The sequence below is a fragment of the Chrysemys picta genome, chromosome 7 (genome assembly GCF_011386835.1).
Source record: "Chrysemys picta bellii isolate R12L10 chromosome 7, ASM1138683v2, whole genome shotgun sequence".
Classification (NCBI taxonomy): Eukaryota; Metazoa; Chordata; order Testudines; family Emydidae; genus Chrysemys; species Chrysemys picta.
Window position 1 is genome coordinate 111,285,352 of NC_088797.1, and position 25,555 is coordinate 111,310,906.

The 25,555-nt window shown below is 37.4% G+C and overlaps 1 protein-coding gene across 4 annotated transcripts in view; it reads right to left on the reverse strand.

The window, feature by feature from the left end:
* WDR11 (WD repeat domain 11) overlaps positions 1 to 25,555 on the reverse strand; it is a 67,302-nt gene that overhangs the window by 36,260 nt on the left and 5,487 nt on the right. For 2 of the 4 annotated variants that reach the window (XM_005307682.5, XM_065552349.1), the window contains exons 3-11: positions 22,078 to 22,231; positions 15,527 to 15,700; positions 14,006 to 14,192; positions 10,095 to 10,260; positions 7,163 to 7,277; positions 5,793 to 5,988; positions 4,238 to 4,341; positions 2,929 to 3,105; positions 15 to 99 (exon numbers count right to left, since the gene is read on the reverse strand). In XM_005307682.5, the coding sequence (XP_005307739.2) occupies positions 15 to 99; positions 2,929 to 3,105; positions 4,238 to 4,341; positions 5,793 to 5,988; positions 7,163 to 7,277; positions 10,095 to 10,260; positions 14,006 to 14,192; positions 15,527 to 15,700; positions 22,078 to 22,231 (1,358 nt within the window). Of the gene's footprint in view, positions 1 to 14; positions 100 to 2,928; positions 3,109 to 4,237; positions 4,342 to 5,792; positions 5,989 to 7,162; positions 7,278 to 10,094; positions 10,261 to 14,005; positions 14,193 to 15,526; positions 15,701 to 22,077; positions 22,232 to 25,555 lie in introns of all 4 variants that reach the window. The other 2 variants (XM_005307681.5, XM_065552348.1) reach the window with 1 other exon arrangement.

The window sequence follows — 25,555 nt, forward strand, 5'->3', positions numbered from 1 at the left end:
AAAAACAAACTCACTTGACTTCACAGGAATGGATGCTTAACTCCTTGTGTAAAAGTCCACTGGTAAGATTATACACTAAGACTGAGCCATTGCTTGTACCTATAGAAAGTCATTTGTATTTTATAAAAAAATATATATGCAGAGCAGCTTTTGAAGTAATTTTTAAAAATGAAAACACAAGAGTCACAGCTACTCAAAATGATTTAATCTATAAATAATTCACATTTCCAGCACGAAGTGGGCACTTTGATTTCTAAGGGGTTAAAGTTTAAATCCTACTTCAAAGATTGTAAGGTTCAGTTTATGCCAGGAAACAATCATATACCTGTTAGGGCTTCCAACTTTTAGAATTTGCTGAAGATTTGGGAACAAAGGTGTTTTTTTTTTTTTTTAATTACATAAAAGCATGTTCATTAGATACTAAAGTACCAGGTAGTTTTACTTTTATTACACAAGTAGAGTTCCTGAATCATATACCAAGATAAATTGGTTTCCTCAATAATCCAGAAGGAGCAACATGGCAAATTTTCATAAATCAATATTTACAATTCTGCTTTCTTTTCTTTGGAAAAAAAAAATCTGTTTTAAACTACAAACCAATAAATGTATTAAGAGCTTCTAGCTTAAACCAATTAGATCATAAAACCTCATGGATACTGAAGTTTATAATTTTCTACTTGGTGTAGTGGACAGACTCGCTGTTTTTTTTTTCTTAATAGTAAACCCAGTAGAAATAGTGCACTTTCCCCCTCTAACAGGTTGCTATGGGTATATATATATGGAAATGACAGTCTAAAGCCATGGTTCTCAACATGTACCCTAGGGGATATGCAAAGGACTTCCAGGGGGCACGTCTTCTTATTTAGATCAGTATTTCCCAACCTGGAGGTTGCAGGCCCCATCAGGCTCGGGCTCACAAGATGGGTTTAGGGCAATGGTGGGCAACCTGTGGCCTGCGGGCCACACGCAACCCATCAGGGTAATCCACTGGTAATCCGTATGCGTCCCATCAATGTAAACAAATTGTTTCGCAGTCTGCCAGCAGATTACCCTGATGGGCTGCGTGTGGCCCGCGGGCCGCAGGGTGCCCACCACTGGTTTAGGGGGATTGCAAGTACAGGGAATTGTCTAAGGCCCCATGCCACAGGGGCTCCCAAGAAGCTAAGTTACATGCTTCAGCCCCATCGCTTGGGCTCAGGCTTCAGAGAAGGCTCAAAAGTGAAAAACAGACTCAAGTATCACACTGAAATATAAGTTCAATATTTATATTCCAATTGATTTATAATAATATGGTAAAAATGAGAAAGTAAGCAATTTTTCAGCAATAGTGACATTTTTTAAATTTTTTGATGTCTGATTTTGTAAGTAAGTAGTTTTTAAGTGAGGTGAAATTTGAGTACGTGAGACAAATCAGATTCCTGAAAGGGGTACAGTAGTCTGGAAAGGTTGAGAACCACTGGCCTAAAGAACAGGATGAAAGACTGGTTCTTAAAGAACACATTCTCGGTGTACAGCAAATATCCTATAGTGCTGAAAGCATTTTATAACTACATATTGGTTTCTTAATCTTCATATTTCACTCTTGGAACAAATACTAAGGCAACAGCTATATGGAAGGACTAGATATTTGTCAGTAAACGTTGATTTCGCTATATACTAGAAATTTACAGACAGGAAAAGAAAAAAATTCTGCTTGAGAACTCAGAGTTTGATGTAAGGATATTTACAATGTATATTTTTGACATATATGTTGATAATTTGTGTTTTAATCATAATAAAGCTTTAACTTTTTTAATCTCAAAAAGTCTACTGTCATTAAATAATTATGGACAACATCATCTGCAATAGTACTAACTGACTAAAACAGGATTTATTAGGAGAAGGATTTACAAATTCCCAGAGTGAAATCCTGTGTACGAGAACTGGAATGTGTAAATGGCCCCCAAAACACCCAGTTGTGGCCACAGGAGGATTCCCCAGCACAGACATTGTGATAGACAACTATAAGATGCCTTCTGAAGGTCCCTTTGCAATCCCTGGTAAAGGGAGTAGAATGGGGATGTTGGGGGCTAGACTCCATCATGCCATGTTGCAGAGATTCCAGACAGTGCTGAAGCCCATAGGGCAGTCCAGGGAGGTTGCTGTAATTTAGCCAGGCTCCAAGGGCTTTCTAAAGTGAGGTGAGTCACTTCAGCCCCAGGAGAAGTCAAGAATCAGGGTCCAGTCTTGCAAACATTACAGTATGTCTCAGGCCCCAATCCTGCAACTGTCTCCACTCAGGTAGATGCCTGAGCCTGGCTGGAATCCCAGTGAAGTCACTGGTGCTAAGCACTTGCACCCGGGGTCTTGCCAACATGGAGCCAGTTGCAGGATCAGAGTCTAAATAGCAAGGATTTGCAAGATCAGGCCCTCGATGCCAATCACAGTAGTATCAAGATGCTTTAGGTCAGAATCAAATATGGCAAGGAAAAATTAATGCATGGTTAAAATTAATCACGTGGTTAAAATTAAGAATATGCTTAGTTACTCAGTTGAATCGGAGCCTTAAGGCATGTATTAAGATCACTAATTCATTTTGGGCAAGTGGCATACAGAAGTGAATTTCTAGGAGGGTTTGGAATGAGGAGCGATCACTGCCTTACAGAACAGGTTTTGGTAAAGTATTCCATGAACAGAGTGCAACATGGAAGACAGAAATACCAACAAAATACCTGTTTCTAAGCACAAGACAGCCAAAACCACCTACATTTACAAGCTGCACCACATATGCCCAAAGCTGCTGGCAGCAAAACTACGCAAAAAATATTTCTAATGAAAGTTACTAAAATGGCCACTGCTTTGGACTGATACACAGTATTAAAAATAGACTGAAATTATCCTTGATTTTGTACAACCTTCATATACAAGTACAACGTTCAGAGTACTTACCAACAGCTAAGAGAGGCTGATACTGTTTTATGTTTTTTGTGGTTAGAGGTGGACACATACGGATAGCAAATGGAGGTAAAGGAAGTCCTGAGAGAAGCCCCGTCAGCAGGAATTTGAGGTGCACTTCTTGAAAGAAAGAATTTTTTAACTGTTCTTCACCAGTAACTGCACCTTGTCCTGCTTTATATTAAAAAAAATGAAGCTTCTGTAAGCATTGCATTTTAATCTGACAGTAGATACATACTTACCAGCTGCAAGGCCTTATAAAATAAGGCAATTAATTACCAATAAATATATGCAGTAGTAACTTTTATTTAAAGGGGCATTCAACATTGTTGCAATAGATACAGGCAGAACTATCTTCAGGAGACTTACATTTCAGCTGATAATTTCTTAAGTCTCAAACTCCTTGCCTCCACCTGCCCCCATTTTTATCTTTAGGAATACAAATATGTACATTTTGTAGATTTTGATTTATTTCCGTAAACTCAGAAGTGGCTTCATTTTTGTCTTTTACAGTTCAAAGGTGTTTTGTAGTCCATTTGGAGGGGAAAAGAAGGGACAATTCTGGAAAGTTAATATTGTATAAACTCCACTTCTAGACATTAAGTGCACTTGCACAGCAGCTATATTAAAGATAGAAGAAAAATAGAGCCTGATTCTCTGTTGCCCTATGCTTTGCACAGCCATTTACACCAATGCAAAGCAGCTGTAAGAAAGGTACCAAATCAGAATGGCACTGGCGTAAATGACGACACAATGTTCAGGTAATGGAGAATCAGGTCCTAAGTGTCCCTCCTTAATGCTCCAAATCATACCAAGTTATCGAAAAGAAGGGTTTTTTGAACAGTGGTCTGCTGAGGGTGAAAATTCATTCAAGGGCAGTATATCTTTACACCATGTCGGGAATAGGTAAGCATAGGTCACATCTCACAGTCAGGGTATCTCTGCATTGGATTTGAACAGGCTAGTGCAGAAAAGATCCTTACACAAATGCAGTGAACCCAAATTCTCACATAGGTGGTTCATAGGAACTGTTACCTTTATTCCCATATTTACAGAGGTTCTCCCAACATTTATTTTCCCAACATTACATTTTTAAGAGGAACAAACACAAGATATATTGTCTTCATGTCGTAGAAATATTAATTGAATATTTTCTTTAAAAAGGAGAAATGCTGTTCAGGTTTGCAACATTACAACTCAAACTCTGAATCTAGCTTCAGTACTTACATATAATCCATAAACCATAAGATTTTCTCTTTAGTTTTAAAAGTCTAGCTGTAAAATTATTATTTGTAACTCTTACCTATCATGTTATCCAATGAAAGATCTGGAAGTTTATTTTGGAATGATCCTACAGGAATTCCACAGAAAGCAACAGGTGAATACAAAGGTGATGCACTTGAATTGCTTTAAAGGAAGAAAAAATAAGTTGTGAATGTAAAATGGCATGGCTGCTTGCTTGATGCACTCGGTTCTGTTTTTTCCTGAACTGTTCTTTCCAATGTCACTTAAACCCCCTGCTACTTATTATCTGCAACATTATTTTGGTGAGTTTCCATATACAATCTCACCAATATAAGGCAATTATCAAGAGATACATGCTAACTCAAAGCAATTCTCATCTTCCCTATACACATTTTCTAAGCAATCCTTTTTGCTTCGCAATTGTGACAAGTTACCCCAATGTAGTTCTTGTTCTGAACTAAAAAGAACAGGAGTACTTGTAGCACCTTAGAGACTAACAAATTTATTAGAGCATAAGCTTTCGTGGACTACAGCCCACTTCTTCGGATGCATATAGAGTGGAATAAATATTGAGGAGATATATATACACACATACAGAGAGCATAAACAACACAGCTGCTACTCTGAAACCTTGTTCTGAACTAACATCCGAAATTTTATACGTGTATTTTTCCTTTACTACTCCTATTTTAACACCAAATTAATCAGTGCAGTAGCCACAGACCTCATACCTAGAAAAAGTATTAATATACAGTTTAGAACATTGTAGCAACATTATTTTAGAACATGGTTACATCAGAACATTCCCTGTCCCAACCCCTTAACTGACTCAATACTCAAATGCCTTATAGTAATGGATCGAATTCAGCAAAGTAGATACACAGGGGTGTAAAAATCACCCTCCTTAAGCCATCTAAGGACTTGTCTATGCAAACATTTAGTTTGAAACAAGCTGGAGCTTGAATCTACCACTAGCCCAAGTAGATTAATAAACCAGATCTAAGGAGGGCTGTTGTTACTAGACTTTTAAATGCCTCTTTTTTGAGTTTAATGAGGAACCAAGAAGGGAAACTATGCTGAGGGGTGCTTGTAGGGCTGCCCCCAGGCCATGGGGAGGTCCCGGGAGGAGGACGTTCACTGACACCTACTAAAAAGTATTCTAATTTCCGAACTATTTTGGCAGTCCATCAATCAAATCAAAACACATCCAATCAAAACACATAGGTCTTTTCTTCAGGAGAATGGTTTTGTCTGAAGAAAGCTGAATGACCATGTTCAAGGTAGGGAGGGATAAAGCTGAAGGAAAATTTTCCTTGAAAAAATATGTAAATGTTGGTCTCTACTGTATTTTTGGATATCTTCCCATTTGCAAGACAATTTTTTTTTTTAAAGTGGAAGGGAGGAGGGAATAAAATCCCTTCCCCCAAAACACAAATGAAATCTAAAGCCCTTTAGTTAATTATAACTATTTTAATCCTCCTACTGCACATAAATTTGCCGTATTTTCAAGGAGCATGACTCACACTGTTACCTTTATGATATCACATAATGTGATTAAGTGCTTTGTGTAAATACAATTAAACACCAATGTAACGGAAACATAATAAAATTACCTGTTACGTAAATTTCTGCCAGAAATGGTAGACTTCAGTTCCCATATCATTACCCTACCATCACTGACTATGAGAGCAGCAGAGTTCTCATTCACTGGGCAGCACACCATACTGAACGGGCGAACCGTCTTTGTTACCCTGATTGCATCAGACTGACTTCGTAAGTCATAAATCAGCTCCTGAACTGGATCTGGATCTGTAATATCAATGTACCAAGTATAAGATACATAACATTCAGACCCCAAAACAGGATACTAGTCTTGGAGGGTAATATGGTTAAGTGGGAAGAACAATTTACTTTTTTGTTCAGATTCATAGAATGTTCATAGGAAAACAAGTTGTTATGAAAGAAAATGAGAAATTAAACACATTTTAACTTTTAACATATACAACGGGTGGCCTTAAGTTCTACTGTGGGTATCCTTTTACCTTGAAAATGGGTAATTCCATTAAAATTTTTCAAATGTTATAAACATGACTTCTCTATTTCCAAAACTTCTCTTCAAAATAAGTGAAAGAAAGGTGTCCTCTAGATCAGTAAGCAGATAGTGAAATAAGATCTCCAAAATATGCTAACTTAAAAGCCAATTTGCCTTGAGACATCCTCTTCTCTGCCTAATCTAAAATACATTTCTGACATGCTTGTAAAATTGGAACAAGGGAACGTGATGCCTATAGCAATTGACTTTATCAGAACCACCACTTATTCCCAGCGGATTTTAAAATTTATAGGGTTAAGCATTTATATAGAGTTAGCTTATGTCCTTTATTCCCTGTTTAATTTAATTAAAACATTTAACTGAGTAATATTCTGTTACACAACCAATGATAGAAGTTTAGTAACTTAGAACTGGAATTACAGTACTATATTAGTTGACCCCAATTTACACTGAACTGTAATAAATTCTTCAGAGCAAACTGTTTCCAAAAACTTGTGTATACACATAATAATGTATTTAGAAACATAAGCATCTTTTGCTTTGTCCAAAGACACAATAGAATAAAATACCATTTATTGGGATTTTCCCTACAGATTTGATTAAGATGATTCATAGTGTAAAAAGATTATTTATTCAGCAATTAAAGGATTTTCAGGATATTCGGGCTCTTATCTTGCATTAAAAGCCAAGGGAAATTAGAATTAAGTTGGAGAAAACAGTGGAAATTCAATTAATTTAGTGAAGAAAAAGACAAGAAAACGCATGACCAACCATCACAAAAAAGAGGCAAATACAATTTATTGTAAGACCAGGTTTTAATGTTTTGCAGAAGAAGTGTGTGCATTTGAAAAAAATAAATTAAAATTTAGGCCAGAGGAGCGGATTCTGACATCATACTCAGTTTTGATCATTTGTTGGCACCAAACTCACCTGGGTCCTCATTTGGTGTACCAGTTATACTAATGTTAGATCTGCGAACTCTTAAAGTTATACAACCATTCTCGTGTAGGCAAAACAAAGCATCACGCTGAAAGCATGGAATTACCTATATAAACAGATGACAAAAAGCATTGAATTAAACACAAGATTACATAGTGTGCAATTTATGTTAATATGCATCAGAAGGTGCATGCTCATTTATACTGAAGGAGTTACTAAAGAATATACCACTAAGGAACTACTTAAACCAATGTATCTAGTTATATTATCTGTAAAAAAGCATTGTAATGCAAAAAGGCCAGGAACTCATTTGAGCAAACTCAGTGGCAGTCTTTAGTTTTAAAAAAGTGGGTATCACATATTAACAATGAGATTTTCAGCATAGGTTTTCTTTTAAACCATGTTATAAAATGAGTCAGCATAGGAACTTTATTTTTAGAGCTATCTGAATAGTTATATTATAAAAATATTTGTGAATAAAGCCTCAGTTCTTGTAATTCGGGATTACATATTATTCATGAGTAGTCAGACAACTGCACCAGGAACTATCATCCAAATGGAGTAATTGGAATGCCTTTTAATATAAATTTAGCAGTTGAAAATAAGGAGTCATCATGTGAACAATCTGCTCTGCTTAGACCACAGTTTGAGAACCTCTCTTTTATAGCATCATCAATATCTTTGGAACTAAACTGGGAAAATCAATTAATGGTTCAAATAATACTGGTACAGGTGAAATCAGTCGGCTTATGAGGAACTTGATGTTTTCCTTTTTTGGGGGATGGGAGGAGGACATTCTTTCCACATGAAAATACACAATTGCACTCACATTTGTTGTAGCTGTGATATTTTGCTCTACTTTTTCTCTAGTCCCAGGAATTCATGATTCCATAAGAACAAACAGATTTTGATAAGACCATAGACTTGATTTAGCTACCTAATCAAGCAAAGCCAGATGCTCAGAAAAGTGCATGTCATCTTGTGTGTAAAAAGCTAAACACACAGAAAATGAAATTTCCTTTCTCCACAGAATTGTTTCCACACTGGTAGCTTTTATACCACCACAAAAAGGCTGGATTTGCAGTAGGCCTCTGTGAGCTTCATTAAACAATGCCTGCTGCATCAGGGGCTAGCTTTTCCCCTATCTAGTTTATTTCTTTTCACTGTCTGTTACTCATCAAAAGAAACTGTCAGTGGGTGAGGAACTTATGGATGCCACATTGCTTCTAACGGCTTCTAACTTCTCCCACCCTTGCCCAACTAGCCTGCCCAACTAGGCTCCCCACCCTTCACCAGGAAGCACTTAAAAATTCATTTAAAAATGGAACTTGCAAATATTTTCACACTGACATGAGTTTAGAATGAACATAATTCACAGTTTTCAATCTTTTCATTTTTTTCCCCACCCACACAAATATAAACTATTTGGAAAATGCAACTATTATGTTGAATGATTACATCCTCCTGCATGAATATCTCAACAGCATGTCAGTATTCCAAATGGAATCTTGATCAGACAAACTAAATGACTCACAAAAAATAGGAAAGATTAACGTGGAGATAGTTTATGAAAAGAAGCCAGTTTACCTTGCCTAAAGCTACTGACCTAGGCCCTACTCCAAGTTACACTGGTGTAAGCGAGAACAAAACTTAACCATTGCAATTGAGATACCATAACTTCATGATTTTTCAGAATCATTTGTTAGAAATAATATAAACAAAATCAGTTTCCACACTTATCTCCAGCAACCAAGCTACATCATATTGAAAAAAAAAACCTGAGCAGGGCATGCAGGAGAATGAAACAGACACAGAGATAGATTTTAAATTGGCAGACTGCAACTTTATTAATTTTAATGGGGAGAGGTACCTCAGTCTGTGAAGACATGTTCTCCCCTCCTTCCTAAAGCTACTTTCATCTCCCAGCTTGCTTATTCATGTTTACATTTGGGAGTTGATTTCTTTCAGCCTCTCATCTGTACTGGCCACAGGATGTGATGAAGTTACCAACTTCACTTATTAAACGTACGGCTTTTAAATACCTTTCCTTATTAGCCTCTAACCAGGTCTCCAGGATGCTATGGGAAAGTAAACTCCCCCAGAGCTTCCTTCTTGATTCCAAAACAGGTGATCTGGTCAGATGTACAGAATCTTGGAAATGCAGTTCTAATTATACCTCCATTTTTCCAATAGGGACAGCACAGTAGTAATCACGCCAGAATGGCTTATGCAGGCATGCCAGTGAAGCTTTATATACAGCAAGGAGATGGGAGGGATGGGAGAGCTAATCATCTCTCTCTCTTCCAAGGACCAATGCGTGCCAGGGGGAGGTAGAGGCACCTCTTCTCTACCCCTGCCCAGGAAAAATCTTTACTTGCAATGGGGTTGGGGTGGAAAAGAAAGGCTGTGGAGCACTCAAGCCTACTCTACCCAGTCTATCCCCTGCCAGTCTGATCAACAACTGTTCTTGCTGAGATGGAGGGGGCAATTTTGTGATCATACCATGGTTTGAACAAACCATTCCATGTGTCATGGGACCCTAGTTCTAAATTCAAGATTCCTTTATAGATGTAAAAGCAGCTTTTTCTCAGAGCACATAGTAAAATAATTCACATGCATACAGTGTTATGCAGTACAGAATATATGGTAGCTCAGTAGTATTTCTCAGATATTAGAGCACATTAAGAACCTTTGCTCTTCACACTGTAAGTTTTCCTTGGATTTTATAGACTAAAAACCCAGGCCTAAACATCTCTTTGCTGACAGCCACACAGCAAACATAACTTTAGAAAGAAAGAATTATATATTTGATATTTATAAAAATCAATAAATGTTTGAAAATAGAATTCAGTAAGGACTGGTTTTAATTGCAAAGAATGTTAAATGAAATAAGCATAGGCAGAAACAAAACTGAATATGTTACCTGTAGAAAAGGTATGCCTGTTCTTTCAATAGCTATTACACCTACTGTCTGGTTCACTTCAAGGTCAAGAATCAAAATTTCTCTGGGATAGAGTAATAACATGTAGTTTCTTTTGGAAGGTAGATATGACAACTGAAGACACTCATTCAGTGTTACAGATTCAGCACTGAAATACACCAAATACACATCTATTAAGCAGTTTTTACATAGTTCAGTAAGCAGGAGCAGCTTTAAAGAGGTTTTGATATTAGCATATTTCAAACTCATAATACAATTAATAGCTGCATGGAAATACTTTGCATGCAGCCACAAAGGCCAATTTCCAAGGACTGCCCACTTCAACAGCTAAGATAGTTATAGATACCTCATTTGAGCCATCACAATTCAAAATACACCTCTGGAAATTAAAATCAAACTGAAAAGCCTTGGAAAATGAATAAGTTTATGATGCTAGGGAAATAAATGTAATGTAATGGCTTCACATTTCAAGAGAAAGGCAGTCCAACTGTGAACAGTGTTAGCAGTTGAAGCATCTATCGGTATTCATGAGAAATCAGCCTGACTCATGGGGCTCATTGCAATTTGCATATCGCTGTGCATAATTTTTAATTTTGTAATTAACTAAAACTAGCCTCACAGCCAGAAAGAAAGAAAGAAAGAAAGAAAGAAGTTGAGAATGCACAAACACTATTAACAGTCAAATGCAATGCATCTAAACAAGAGAGAGGCTGTGAAACAAAGGACATTCTTGAGAATATACATTAAATCTAATAATTAGTCTGTAAGTTTGTCCATAGAGTTGTGAAGGGCATCTGTATCACATGTAAACTCTTCATACTATTGAAAGCTCTGAGCAATTTAGCATCTATCTCCCAGCTCACTTCTTTTTGCTCTCCCTTTCTTACTTGTTTTGCCCAACCCACACAACTAACCCCCTCTTCATAACTAAAGGATAACTAAAACAAATCCAAACCAATCATCGTTGTTTCACTTGCTTTCATTCCCTTTGACTATTTATACTGTTTTGGGGTGAAGGTAACTAGCAAACATGTGAAGTTTAAGAATGCATTCAGAAGAACAGAGAAAAAAATTCCACCCTTGTTAATGTATTGTTACTATACCTATGTGTGTATATCTACAGATTGATAGATATACACACATACACGTTGCAGCAGCACACTCGCTCTCCTTGACATTTTTTTAAGTCAAGTATTCTATCTGATGCAGCACAAGCAGATCATGATAGAATAATATAAAAAGACAATGTCACACACTAACTTAAAAGTATAAAGATCACAGTTACTTAAATGATTACAAAATGAGATGCCATTAAGTCTTCTGTTCTATTTGCAATTTAAACAGCTTATTAAAATGAAGTCCAAATTTTTAATCTGCACTAAAATTTGGCGTTAAGCGCTGATTGACAATACAGTCTGATTAGTTTGTTCACACAATCACTGTCAGATTGGAAGGTATTTTTAATATGTAAAAAAGTACAAAAAAGAAAAAAAAAATCACAACATATAAAAATGGAAGTTGGCTGATTTCTAGAATAACTTAAAATGCAGCAATTTTAGCTTTTAAAATACTGAAGTTTAACTTACAAGTTTAAACTCTCATTTTATTTATGTTATTTATTTATAAATCATCTATTGTTAATTGCTAGATGCAGGATAAAAAGAAATTAAGAGTTACTCTTAAACACAAAATTAATGTCTCTTTTTACTGCTGCTATTATTTAGGGATTTCTGATTTTCCTTTATTACTTGCCCTCCCAACCCCACATTCCATGGGAAATTATATCAGGCCCTTCTCAGCCTTCATTATTAAAGGAAGGCTTTTCCAAAAAAGTGGGGGTTTGTTTGAAAATAGTCAGACTTGGACTTACGCTAATCTCCTTTAATAAATTGTACAACTGTCAGATTGCCCACTAAGCACACTATGCCATCTATCCCACCATAATATACTTGACACAGAGATTCTAAGGTTCTATCCACACTATGGTGGCATGTAGAATACAGACACTGCATGCCCGCGCTAGCCTGATTATAAAGAGCAGTGTGGATGGTGAGGCATTGCTTAGGTGAGGCATTGCTTAGGTGACACACCATGTGCTGTGCACAGCTCCCTACACACCCAAGCAGTACCTGTTCCATCTACACTGCTATTCCTAGCAGTGTAGTATCCTGCTGCTGGAGCCTTTCCTAGCCTCAGTGAAAGACTCCAGAAGCAAGGAAAGGTTCCAGACGGAGGAAAGCTTTTCATCACCACTACTCACTGCAGTTTGGACGCAGCCAGCTTTTCACTGCGGCATGTAGCTACGTGTCCTCTATACGCCAGTGCCTGTGTAGACAATGACTCTGGGTGGAATTGGAGAGGTAATCTCTGATAGTCTTTACAGATTTCAAGAATAATCTTTAAGGTTTTACAGACTGGGACTAGATCCTCAAATCAAATAGGGAAAATGGGTATGATATGCTTGCCACATTTTTTTCTTACTCAGAAAGCAGGTGAGTCAATGTGGCTTTAACTTGGAAAGTTGAACCTCACATTAAGTTGGAGGTAACAGAATCATTAAAGAGGACTAGGTACAGTCTCCTGGCAAACTGGAGACAGGAAAAGGTATGAATAATTGGTATTTTCTTAAATGCGTTATACTTCAGTCTTAGAATGAGTACAATGCAATCCTAATCAGAGTTTACAATCCAAAATTAAGAAATGCCCATAACTAGGTACACATCATCTTCCAAAGTTTGAAGAAATATATTTAAAAATGGAGACTACCTCATTTCAGAAGATATTGGCAATAACAAACTAAAAATTATTAGATATTTGAAAAATAATCATGCATTATGTGCACCCTCTGAGCAAGTTCCTTGAAGGAATGCAGATAAAGCCAGGCAGTTGTACTTATTAGGGTTAGCAGATCACTAATAAAGTGCAATCTGTTTACTATGTGGTAAATTCTGATACTGATTTAAGTAATTTTTGCTTAAATGCTGAAACAAAGTGCAATTTATTAAGGAAAAGTTATTCTAAAATGGCATTGTGGTTCAGTATTCATTGTCTCAATGTTTTCTCTATCATTTTGCTCATTTGTTCACTTTAGAAATAAAAAGATTTGTTCCTATCTACCAGGCTTACAAACTCAGCTGAGATCTGAAAGTCAAGCTGTGTTCTTTTCTGTTTCTTCAACATCACTATTCATCAGAATGCAGACCTTTACCTACACCATTTGATGCCACTGAAGACAATAGATTTCTACAGTTGTAAATCAGGACAAAATTGGGCCCTTCAGTTGGGATGTATTTAACAATTCAGCTGATGATGCAGGAGAAGGAATAAAACCCAACTCCGTCTTTCAGGACTATTGGCTCTGTAAGGATAGGGTCGGAGTTAGCAAAATTTATTTGTCCATAATGTAAGCACGTGACTCCAAAAACACACAGAGAGCAGATTTGTTGAATGGGAAAGTGCTCTTTGTTCACAAACTTTTTAGAATGTATCTATTGCTTAAGAATTCCCTCTCTTCTCTTCAACAATCAAACATCAGAAGTAATTACTAAAAAGGGGTTCAATTAAACCTTATCCAGGGAATCAAAATTAAAAGGAAACAGATGCATGCAGGATTTAATAAAAGTAGATGCCTGACATCAGGTTCTTCACATTTCATAATCACAGGGCCAGATGCTCTTTAATTTCACTGTTACAGTGGAGAAGATTAGAGATGCTAGGACATGGAGAAAAAAATAATTCTACAACTTCCCTTTATTTCCCTGTCCGTCAAAGATTTTTTAGCAAATATTATATCATAAATCAATCTAACTAGTATTTACAGGATTTATAAAATATGTCACACACACACACAGAGAAAAAGTTCTGTGAGGACAGGAGAAACACTTGCAACTTACCTTGGTTTTTCGTTAGTGATTAAAATTTTGACTTTATCAAGGGCCTTTTTGGCCCCTGTAGCAGCAACCAGCTTGTTATGTGAAGGACTGGAATGTGGACTGGAGATATAAACTTTTTTTCCCGAGCTGGCAGGAGCCTTGGAAGGAGAGAAGTCTGAGATGAACACTATGCCCTCACTGGTGAGCACTGTACCAAGAAAAACATTTTTTTATTATAGCAAACTATTATGTGCAATTTTATTATGGTGTTTTATTTTTAATGTAGCTTTTGGGCGGAAAAATAGTAATAGATATTGAACAGGCTGGGAAATTCATAATTCAAGCTAACAGAAATCTTCTAGTCAAAGAGCAGGAAATGGTCCATTACAATTCATTAGAGGCCACAAAACTCAGTTTTTCAAAATTAAGTCTGTATATTACAAAATACTGTACAGATTATTGGCCAAAAGTTCTTGTTTGTCCTTTCACATTAGTTCCATACACTGATTTTTCAGTCATCAACTATTCCTCATTAAGTTTTACAATGCAAAAGGAAAGCAGGGTTACCCACAAGAATAAGTCCCCATTGCCATTCTCACGCAAGTATAACATTTACATGATTGCATAACCCAATTCAACCTTAACTGTGGAGCCATGATGGACATCTCCATAATTTGATATTATGTATGTATACATATATACACCCAAAAGCTCCTTCCTTCAGTTTGATTTGCATGGAGGGAAGCAAGAAAAATACAGAAACTGTACCCAATCTCATTAGGGAGAAAAGAGTAGTGATGGAGCTAAATTCAGAAATGGAAATGGTAATTTCATTATTCTTCTTTTGCTATTTCAACTAAATTGTGCACAAATCTATTCTTTATCTCCTTTGACATTCTGGCTGCTTTTGACACTGTTGATCAGATGCTCCCCTTCTTGAAAACCCTCCTTTCCAAGGTCCCATTCATTCCTGGTTTCCTTCTACTTCTCTAGTCATTCCCTCAGCAGCTCTTTTAGTGGGCTTTCTCCCCCCCCCCCCACCTCACTTTCAGAGAGGCTCTCACAAGGCTCTGACGTTAGATCACTTTTGCTCTTCCTCTTCAGCCTTTCTTGATGTAAATTCAATTACTGCTTAAGGCTATTGTTTCAGGTTCTCTGCAAATTCAGGAACAATGCTGGATCCTTCATCTCACCCTACCAACAGCGGGCAACCTCGACACTGGTTCCCTTTCTCATACAGTTATGTGATTTACATATGGAATGACCTCCCAGTATGCCAAGTCACCACCCACACAATCAAATCCATTTAAGATTCATTTCCACAATGCTCGTGAGTTAGTAAGTAATGATACTAGACAAATGTCTACGGTCTTATCCCCTCTGAATTTCTCAGTGCATCCGGCCTTCTAAATGAGGGACACGTTGATTCTAAACTTCTCGGGGCAGGGACTCTTTACCTGTATTTTGTACTATCCCAAGTATACTGTCAGCACGAAACAAACATCATAAAAATAAGAAATTCCTTTTCTATAATAAGCTTACAAGTTAAATGTGAAGGATCAAAGGGGTCAAATGAAAAAGAAAGGATGTTTTCTGCATAACTCTTCTTCCAAAGTTTAGTGCCTGTATCTGCATTCCAGAGTACAATGTAGTTTGGTGGATGAACTGCAAGTAATAAATCTCGAGAAGCATCTTGATTCCACAGCCACTGCATGTCTGTCAAAAGAAAGAAGCAACAAGTAGCCAAATTTGAAGTTAGTGTTAAAAATATTCATTTCACTTTAAACCTACTCTGCTTCTAAGTACTTGGCCTTATTAGGCTGGAAAAGTGACTTATTAGAAGCACCACACTAAATATATCACGATTTCAAAAAAATTCCTTTTATTACCTCAAGTTTTTATTTACAGTATACACTGCTGACATATTCTCTTAGTCCTGATCAACTGAAGTATATTTGAAACTAGTTATTTTAGTTTAAAACAACATACCCTAGACATTGGTTTGATAATGAATGAGTTCAAAGAACCAAGAAATGCATAAAACCATTTACTAATGCATGCACTGCTATTAAAAAAACTAAAATAGTGGCATATCTTAAAATAAAACAAAGGACTTCTGTGTTTCAAATTCCCCTTTGGGATAGAGTCCTGAGCTCAGGAATAACTTCAAATTATCATTCTATACTACGTAGCCAAAAGAATAACTATACTGCCAAAGTGATATGACTAGTCACAAGAGAGAGGATGCCAACCATATTATTCTTTGACATAACGTAACAAATTATTCAAGGTATGCGGTCTTGTAACAGTAAGCGAAGTTAGCTAGCAGGGATGGGAGAAGAAGATGGGTCACAGAACAATGGAGTAGGCAAATGTTTATACATGACTGTAAAATGCAAATCTCCCTTCGGTAGAAGCTGTATTTATTTGTTTTCACCCACTCTCTTTCACCCATTTCCATCCAAATTTCCTTTTCAGATCTAAATAAAATCCTATTGCTCAATCACCCTTGGAAAAAAAACATTTTAATCCAAACTAAAAATAGTGGGGGTGGGGGGTAATCTGCACTGCCAAACCAAAATGGAATCTGCAGACTACTCTGAAGTTCTATAAGTTAGTATCTAAATCCTTCAGAACACAAATGCAATGTCTCTAATATCAAATGTAGGATGAAAATAACAAAAAGTTCTGAGCTCTCAATTTTTCTTTCCATTAATTTTTAATTTGATAGCTCACTTTAACAAATGACACTTTTTTATGTGCCAGATCCAACACAAAAGTTAATACAAAAATGCTGTAAGAATGTGCACAAATCATTCGTGTGAAATATCAAATTACTTTGATGTGTTTCTAAGCTGGCAAGAAGAGCTCATTATCCAACTCTTTTCAAAAGATGGTTTTCAATATATAATTTCCCTATTTTCTTCAAAAAAAAAGATGGATCACTTCCAATGACATTGAGAATATACTTTGAATCTATCCTGCTGGAGAATGCAGTGTGTCATTATCTACTCAGTTGAGCAAGAAGGACACTTTAAAAAAGCCAAGTACCAATATACAGACTGCTAAAATAATGTAATGTATGTGTATATATATATATAAAAATAATGCACTTGAATATTCAAAAACACTCAGCACTGTCCTAACTCTGTTTTCGCACTGAAGTCAATGGTAAGACTTCACTGACCTCAGTAATAATGTAGTTAAAGCCAACTCATAGTGCTTTTTTAAACAAGTGCACTGGAAGTACACAGAGAGATCATGAAATGAAAGATATTGTGTATATATACCTCTACCTCGATCTAACGCAATCCGATATAACAATGAATTTGGATATAACATGGGAAAGCAGTGCTCCCGGGGGAGCGGGGCTGCGCACTCCGGTGGATCAAAGCAAGTTCGAAATAATGCGGTTTCACCTATAACGAGGTAAGATTTTTTGGCTCCCAAGCACAGCGTTCTATTGAGGTAGAGGTGTATATACACACCCACACGGGAAGAAAATTAAGGTTAACATGGGGAGGAAGGTCACGTGACTGGATTGAGACTCAGGAGATCTGGACTTAATACCTCGCTTTGCCACAGATGGGCGTGACCCTGGCAAGTCACAATTTCTCTCTACCTCAGTTCCCTATTCGTAAAATGGGGCTAATACTTCCTACTCCCCTTCCTTTGTGTTTTGCCTATTCAAGTTCTTCAGGGAAGAAGGGTTATTAACTGGAGAAAGCCGTGCCCGGCTCCCATCAAGCTGACATGGTTTTACTCTTCCCCAGGCCGAAAGCCGGGGACCAAAGAAAATCCTAAACCTTAAAGAAGATAGGCTGAATGGGCTGTCAGCAGCAGTGGCAAAAGATGGGTCTCTGTCAGACAGATATAGGAGCTGCAATAAGTAGGCTGCATTTCCCAACAAGAGATGTGAATACGCTGGGTCTACCTGACTTCTGTATAGAGAGGCTAAGCTTTAAGGAAATACGCATACAGAACTCAGCAGTTTTATTAACCCATTTTATAGACGCTATGTTTCTTTTGGCTAACAAATGCCACTTTGTTTGAAGATACTGTTTTTCAGTTACTTTAATGAGCTGCTGTCACAGATTCCGGGGGGAAAGAGCTTACAGGTGCCAACCCCAGTTTGGTCTGTCGGCTTAACAGGGTAGGTAAAAAGGGGGACTGCAGCCCAGAGATCCCAGTCCAAGAGTGCTAGGACCACCTGGTTTCATCCAGAGATGGGCAATATTGCAAAACCTGTCGAAGAGGTGCCCTCAAAGAGGACAAAGAGAGGTCTAAGGTGCAGTTTGCACAGTAACAGTGACATGCTATGTTAAAAACAGCCCAGTGCAAACTGCTGCATTGGTTATATTGGACTCTGGACAAAATATATAAAATAAAATATAAAAGGACATTTTGTACATTTTATATCAGCAACTCCCAAATTGTCATCTGTGAAGCACTTGCTAATGGTGCATAGAGAACTGGCAGGTCACACTGTTGCTAATTTCCAATTATTGCAAACAAGAGCCTGGAGGTCTGTAGAAGCAGATGAAAAGAAGCAGCCAACTAAAGAACAAAAGAACATAAGAACAGCCATACTGAGTCAGACCAATGGTCCATACAACCCAGTATTCTGTCTTTTCACAGTAGCCAATGACAAATGCTGAACAGGACAGGTAATCATCAAGTGCTCCATCCCCTGTTATCCACTCTCAGCTTCTGGCAATCAGAGGCTAGGGACACTGAGAGCATGAGGTTGCATCCCTGACCATCTTGGCTAATAGCCATTAATGAATCTATCCTCCAGGAACGTATCAGGGGTTTTTTTGAACCCCGTTAGTTTTGGCCTTCACAACATTCCCAACTACCTGTCTCTCTTATGGGATACTGCTAAACAAGATGAGAAGGGAAGAAAAAAGGAGCATCTTTTAGGGACCAGAACAACCAGTAGGACTGAAATTGACACCTACCAGCAGGAGAGAAAGTCCAGAGGGAAAAGAGAACCGAATGGCTATATAGCACCAGAAACAGAAAAGTACATACAAGGAGTATGGGAAGAAAGGAACAGAACACATGAGAGAAAAGAGCATCAAGAGAAGACTGATTTAAAAAAAAAGGATAATACTCGTTACACTAAAAGACTGAAAATTACAATAAACTTTCTCAATATTATTTTTCTATGTAAGTAATTGACGTAACTGCCAAAGGAATGTTATGTGATGATAGGAGGGGAGGTGATCTGTGAGATAATCTCTTTATTAAGATTTGGTTCAGACTATGAAAACTTTGTGAGTACCCTGTTCTAGATGGTAGCTTGGAGATGTTTTTTATTACAATGGAGACTATATTCAAGAGTGCTGATGGGAGGTGCTTGTATTGCAAAACACTTAAAAAAATGGATAAAAAGAAAATCAAATCTTAAAAATAACTCCACCAGTTTCACATCATAAACAGAAAAACAATGGATAACCTTGCTTACAAACATAGCAATGTAAAGCAGGACGATGTTCTAAAAATACATTTAAATATGAATTTAAGGTGAGGAAAGGAATGAAATTTTTTTGATTTTGCCCCCCCCATTAACTTTTCTGCCATTTATCAGAACAAGGGATAACGATTTCTGTGGGTGAGAAGGTACAAGTTATACACTATTGGGAGTCGATGGCTATACAATCAGAAAATGGCTTTAAGCAACATGTAAAAAGCCACACTAATCATTCAGTAACTCAGTATCATCATCTTAGAAAAAACCTGTAACACTAGAGAAAAAAACAAAGCTAATTGAATTAACTGAAGCCAAACAAAAGCTGGCTGCTGTATTTTATCCACTTTATTTTATGCTTCTGTTTTATAAACCTTGCTAAAGAAACAAAAATCTAATTTGTTAAGTGGCTTTTCAGATAATACAATTAAAGATAAAAACAGGAGTCAGGCTGGTGTCACAGAGAGAGTTTGGAAGAGGGAAGAAAAAAAAAAAAAAGGCTTGGAGCCCAAATGAACTATTAACTATTCTCGGAAACGTACTATGAAAATTTCATTGCACAACAAAACTTCATTTCTGAGTTTTACTTCAGAAATAAAACAACCTATAAAGTGATGCTAATAAGGATGTGGGTAGCTGTAAAACAAAGATTTACTCACAATTTGGTTTGATTTTAAAAATCACAGGAGAACTTAAAGGATGCCAAAATGTGTTTGCACAGAAACTTGTTTACTCAAAAATTCCCAAGAAAATAAAACTGCATGTTTCTTTTAGCAACCAGAATCTCACACACAAGATGAGATCTTGTAAGTCCCTACTACCAATAATAATAAAGTAGTTCTTATCCAAGATCCTCAATCGTGGGAAAGTAGTAGTATTCCCATTTTACAGCTGGGGAAACATGCAGAGAGAGAGAGAGATTAAGTGACATGTGCCTAAGGTCATTCAGCGAATCTGTGGTGGAAGCAGAACAGTTTAATGTTTAAGCCTCTGTTCTAACCATCAGACTAAGACTTCTTCACCGGAGGCATTTGCTGGATGGTAACCTGCTGACTGACAACAAAACAAACAGAAGCCAGGTAAAAGGAAGGTTGCTTACCGTGCTCTCTCTCCTGCTGCTCTTTGTTCCACTCCACCACTAAGTCCTAGAGCAGCTCTTCGGTCCTCCCACCTATCCACCAAACCTACTAGAATGACAATGAGCTCTGGGGCAAGCAGCACTTCCAGAGACTATCAGGCTGGCTTCCACAATCTCCAGAGCTAAGTAGTCTGCTGAGGGAAGCTGGGATGAGGTAAAGCATCCCACCAGACATCACCAGTAATTGCCACTACACCCAGCCCGACTAGCATCAGGAGCCTGCTATCCAGCACGATCAAGCATAGACCCTCCACAAGTCCCAGCATCAAACATACCTACAGTTTCGTACTCATTATAGCCCACAAATTTTTGTGACCAGGAAGGCCTGTTAAATGTAGGTACTTTGCATTAAGAAACTGGAGGGTCTCTAGGTTGTGGGTGGAAAAAGATTGAGAACCATTGTATTAATCTATGCTCCTTTTTAATTTTTTTAATAGGAGCACAACAAAGAACATTCCAAGCATTCTAAACAAGAAGGATTATTTATGTATGGCTTTGTGAGCATTTTCTATAGCTTCCTGTTGAAGTGTTGCAACATGGAGATGTATACAGATATGATAACGTAAAAAGCAAATGCCTCCCCAACATATCTCGTCAACTGTAACCAAAAATCAATGATCATCCAAAAATTCCTTCCTCTCCTGCATGTTCTATCATGTCAAGCCCTCTCCCATCAGTCTCTCCATTGCCTCCTTCTACATCAAATTCAAACACTGCAGTCTCAACTTCAAGACACTACCCAGTTAAACCCAAGCACATATCAGCTCTAGTTTCATCTTACAGCCCAGTCATTTGCTGCCATTTGCCTGCTCCTTAATGCTCCCTTTGTTTCCTTTTCCAATCCATTTTATTGCTTTTTCTATACCAGCTCCTATCCATGAAATAGCCTTCCTGTTATTGCATGCCAAGGAAGACAGATATAGGTATTCAAAGGAATCTGGGGCATAATGGTTTAAAATAACAAAGAAACCTTTATTCCTTAGGAATACACAATCCAATTTTAACTTGTCATATTAGTATGCTTGCACTGTAGTCGCTATATAAAATGCACTGTAAATAAAAATACAGTCAAATCCATGATTAACAGCACTGTAATGCTGTCCAAGTATTATTACAATGTGGACTGCAAGCTGCATTAATCCCCAACTCAAAAACAAGGAGGTTTATTTAGTGTTTTGTGTGAACATTTATCAATAATAAAATACTTCTCAACTTATAGCACTTTTCATCAGAAGATCTCAGAACATTTTATAGGCATTAAACAAACCCCTTAGCAGCCCTGCTGGGAGATGACCATTATACCTATGTTAAAGGTGGGTAAACGGGCACTCAGAGTGATGTACCCAAGGTCAGAGAGTAAGTCAATGGCAGGCCTGTGAACAGAATTTATGAGTCCTGGCCTCCAATAAACACTATAACTAGTAGATAATACTGCCTCTTACAATACAACTTATTTATAAAAACAGCATACACCTTCCTTACCTTGGATTGGTTTTGTATGCTCCTGTATTTCACAGCGAACTGTTCCCGTTGCCACATCCCAAACAATTATCTTTCCAGTAGCATCAGCAGAAGCTAAGCGCAAAGAATAGGGAGAACCAATATTGTGATGGTAGTTTTCTTTAGCCCATTTAACCTGAAGATATGAATGAAACCAGTTAAAATAGATAGTTATGTATAATAAAGACAAGTATGAAATAGTTTTTAGTTTGACACCACTAAATGGGATACAAACTATATGAAACACAGACACCAGAAGATTATGCAACAGTTAGTGACATGCACGTGAAATGACTACAGTTTAATAAATAGAGACTTAAACTTGCACAGCAGTTGCCAGTTTAATTATTTAAGTTTATCCTAAATGTATTACCAGCCTGTAATTGCCAGGATAGCCTCAGGAGCCTTCTTAATAAAAATCGGCACCGCATTAGCTATCCTCCAGTCATCTAGTACAGAGGCTGATTTAAGTGATAGATTACATAGCACAGTTAGTAGCTGTGCAATTTCATATTTGAGAACACTTGGGTGAATAGCAGCTGGTCCTGGTAAGTTATTACTGTTTATCAATTTGGTCCCAAACCTCCTCTAGTGACACCTCCATCAAGGACAGTTCCTCAGATTTGTCACCTAAAAAGAATGGCTCAGGTTTGAGAATCTCTCTCACATCCTTTGCAGTGAAGACCAAAGCAAAGAATTCATTTAGCTTCTCCACAACAGTCTTGTCTTCCTTGAGTGCTCCTTTAGCACCTCGTTTGTTCAGTGGCCCTGTGACGGGCAGGCTTCCTGATTCTGATGTACTTTAAAAAAATTGCTGTTAGTTTGTGTTTCTTTTGCTAGTTGCTCTTCAATTTTCTTTTTTTTTTTTTGGACTGCCTAATTATACTTTTACACTTCACTTGCCAGACTTTATGCTGCTTTCTATTTCCTCACTAGGATTTGACTTCCAATTTTGAAACAATGTCTTTTTCGCTCTAATCACCTATTTTACTCTGTTGTTTAGCCATGGTAGCGTTTTCTTTTGGTCCTCTTACTGATTGTTTGGTTTTTATTTGAGGGTTTACATTTAGGGCTTGTCTCCTCTTACCGGGGGATCAACATGTGGTGATCGATCGACCAGGGATTGATTTAACAGATCTAGTGAAGACCCGCTAAATCAACCACCGATCGCTCTCCCATCAGCTCCGGTACTCCACCGGAATGAAAAGCATAAGGTAAGTCAAACAGGAGAGTTTCTCACGTCGACCCAGCGCAGTGTAGACACCGCAATAAGTCAACCTAAGGTATGTAGCTGGAGCTGCATAACTTAGGTCGATTTAGACCCGTAGTGTAGACCTGCCCTTAGTTTGAGCCTCTACTATGGTGGGTATTTTTAAGTTTTCAAGCACCTTGCAGGCATTTCACTCTCATGACTGATCCTTTTAATTTCTGTGTAACTAGCTTCCTCATTTTTGTGTAGTTCCCCTTTCTGAAGTAAATGCTACTGTGGTGGGTTTCTTTAGTATTTTCCCATTACAAGGATGTTAAATTTAATTACACTGTGGTCACTATTACCAAGTAGTTCAGCTATATTTAACTTTTGAACCAGATCCTGTCCCCCACTTAGGACAAAATCAAGAATTGCCTCTCCCCTTGTGGGTTCCAGGACTAGCTGCTCTAAGAAGCAGTCATTAATGATGTCTAGAAATTTTATCTCTGCATCCTGTCCTGAGGTGACATGTACCCAGTCAGTATGGGGACAGTCATAATCCCCCCTTATTATTGCATTTTCTGTTTATGTAGCCTCTCTAATATCCCTGAACATTTCACAATCACTGTCACCAACCTGGTCAGGTGGCTGATGGTATACTACTACTGCTATACTCTTATAATTCAAGAATGCAATTTCTATCCATCGAGATTTTATGGTACTGTTTGAGTCACTTAAAATTTTTACTACATGGGATTATGTTTGCTTTTACATATAGTTTCACTTCTCAACCAGTGTGACCTATTCTATCATTCCTATATATTTTGTACCCTGGTATTACCATATCCCATTGATTATCATCATTCCAGCAAGTTTCTGGGATGCCTATTGTATCCATATCCACATTTAATACCAGGAACTCAAGTTCGCCCATGTTTGTATTTAGACTTCTTGAATTTGTATACAAGCACTTTTAAAATTTGTCAGTATTTAGTTGTCTGCCTTCATGTGATGTAACGGGACTCTTTTTTGTTTGACTGTTTCTCTTCAGCTCCTACATATACTTTATTCAAAGAAATATATCAGGTGCTGCTTCTTCAACTATGCTACAGTCATCTAGAACCTCTCTTTTCACCCAAAGAACCACCACGCTATACACACAAATCACGCTCCTAGCCTAGTTTAAGCAGTCATGAGGTTTCTGGATGGCCAAGAAGAAAATGTATGTGTGAGCGAGTCCAATGCTTTGCACAAAGGCATTGGAACATCAAGGGCTCCTTAGCATTCTGGCTTCAACTCCTGGGGTGCATCAAAACAGCAGACCTTAGGCTCCACCACCGCAAGTTCCCAGCCACATCCCTGTGTACCTCAAACCAAAACCCTCTTACCACTTCCTCAATCATTCCCTGTAACTCTGCCCCTACATCCCTGCTCGCCTTTTGTCAGTTCTGCCAGAACACTGAGCTGAACTGGGAAAGGGAGGTGAAAGATCTTTGCAACATCAGTTACTTCTTTACACCATCCACAGCCCACACATATCACCCTCACCTTAACAACTAAAGGGCAAGCTTGAGTGTGACCAATAATATAATATGTGAATGCATACACAAATGTAGATTTCAAACCTGTAATTACTATATAAAAAAGCCACATGAACTTCAGAACTGTCACCCATACACAACTGTCATATTACAGACAAACATCTGGCAATCACTATTTGCAATATGACATTACACACCAATAAAAAAATACCATAAATCCAGATATAATATAGATAATATTATTAAAGCCACAGAAAATCTATATTATTCATTAGGACAAAGGGAGTAAATATATAAAGTAAACATGGCTGGACTTTAAGAATAACCATTAATAGTTCAACATGAAGGTAGAAATGTGTGCAAAAGATATAAGGTTTTTAAGGTTAAAAAGAGGATATGTTTAATAGATTGCAGACAGTGTGTTGAAATACTTAATTGCTTATTTCTTGGCTTTTAACAGTGTTAACTGCTGAGGTATGCAGTCCAGTAACATAATGTAAACAAGTTTTTTAGGTGAAAATTTCTTGTAAATGGAACCTGTCCATGTTATTTTCTTTGTAATAATGGACTCAGACTATGTTTCTTATGTCACTTGCAACTGTAATAGTTCTTTTTAAAAGGAATGTGGTAAGCAGACTTCTTAAATATTAAGCTCAGGAACTAAAGAAAATTATTTATGATTACATCTAGAGGAGTGTGGAAAGATCTTGGCCAGTATAATAATTTCTTA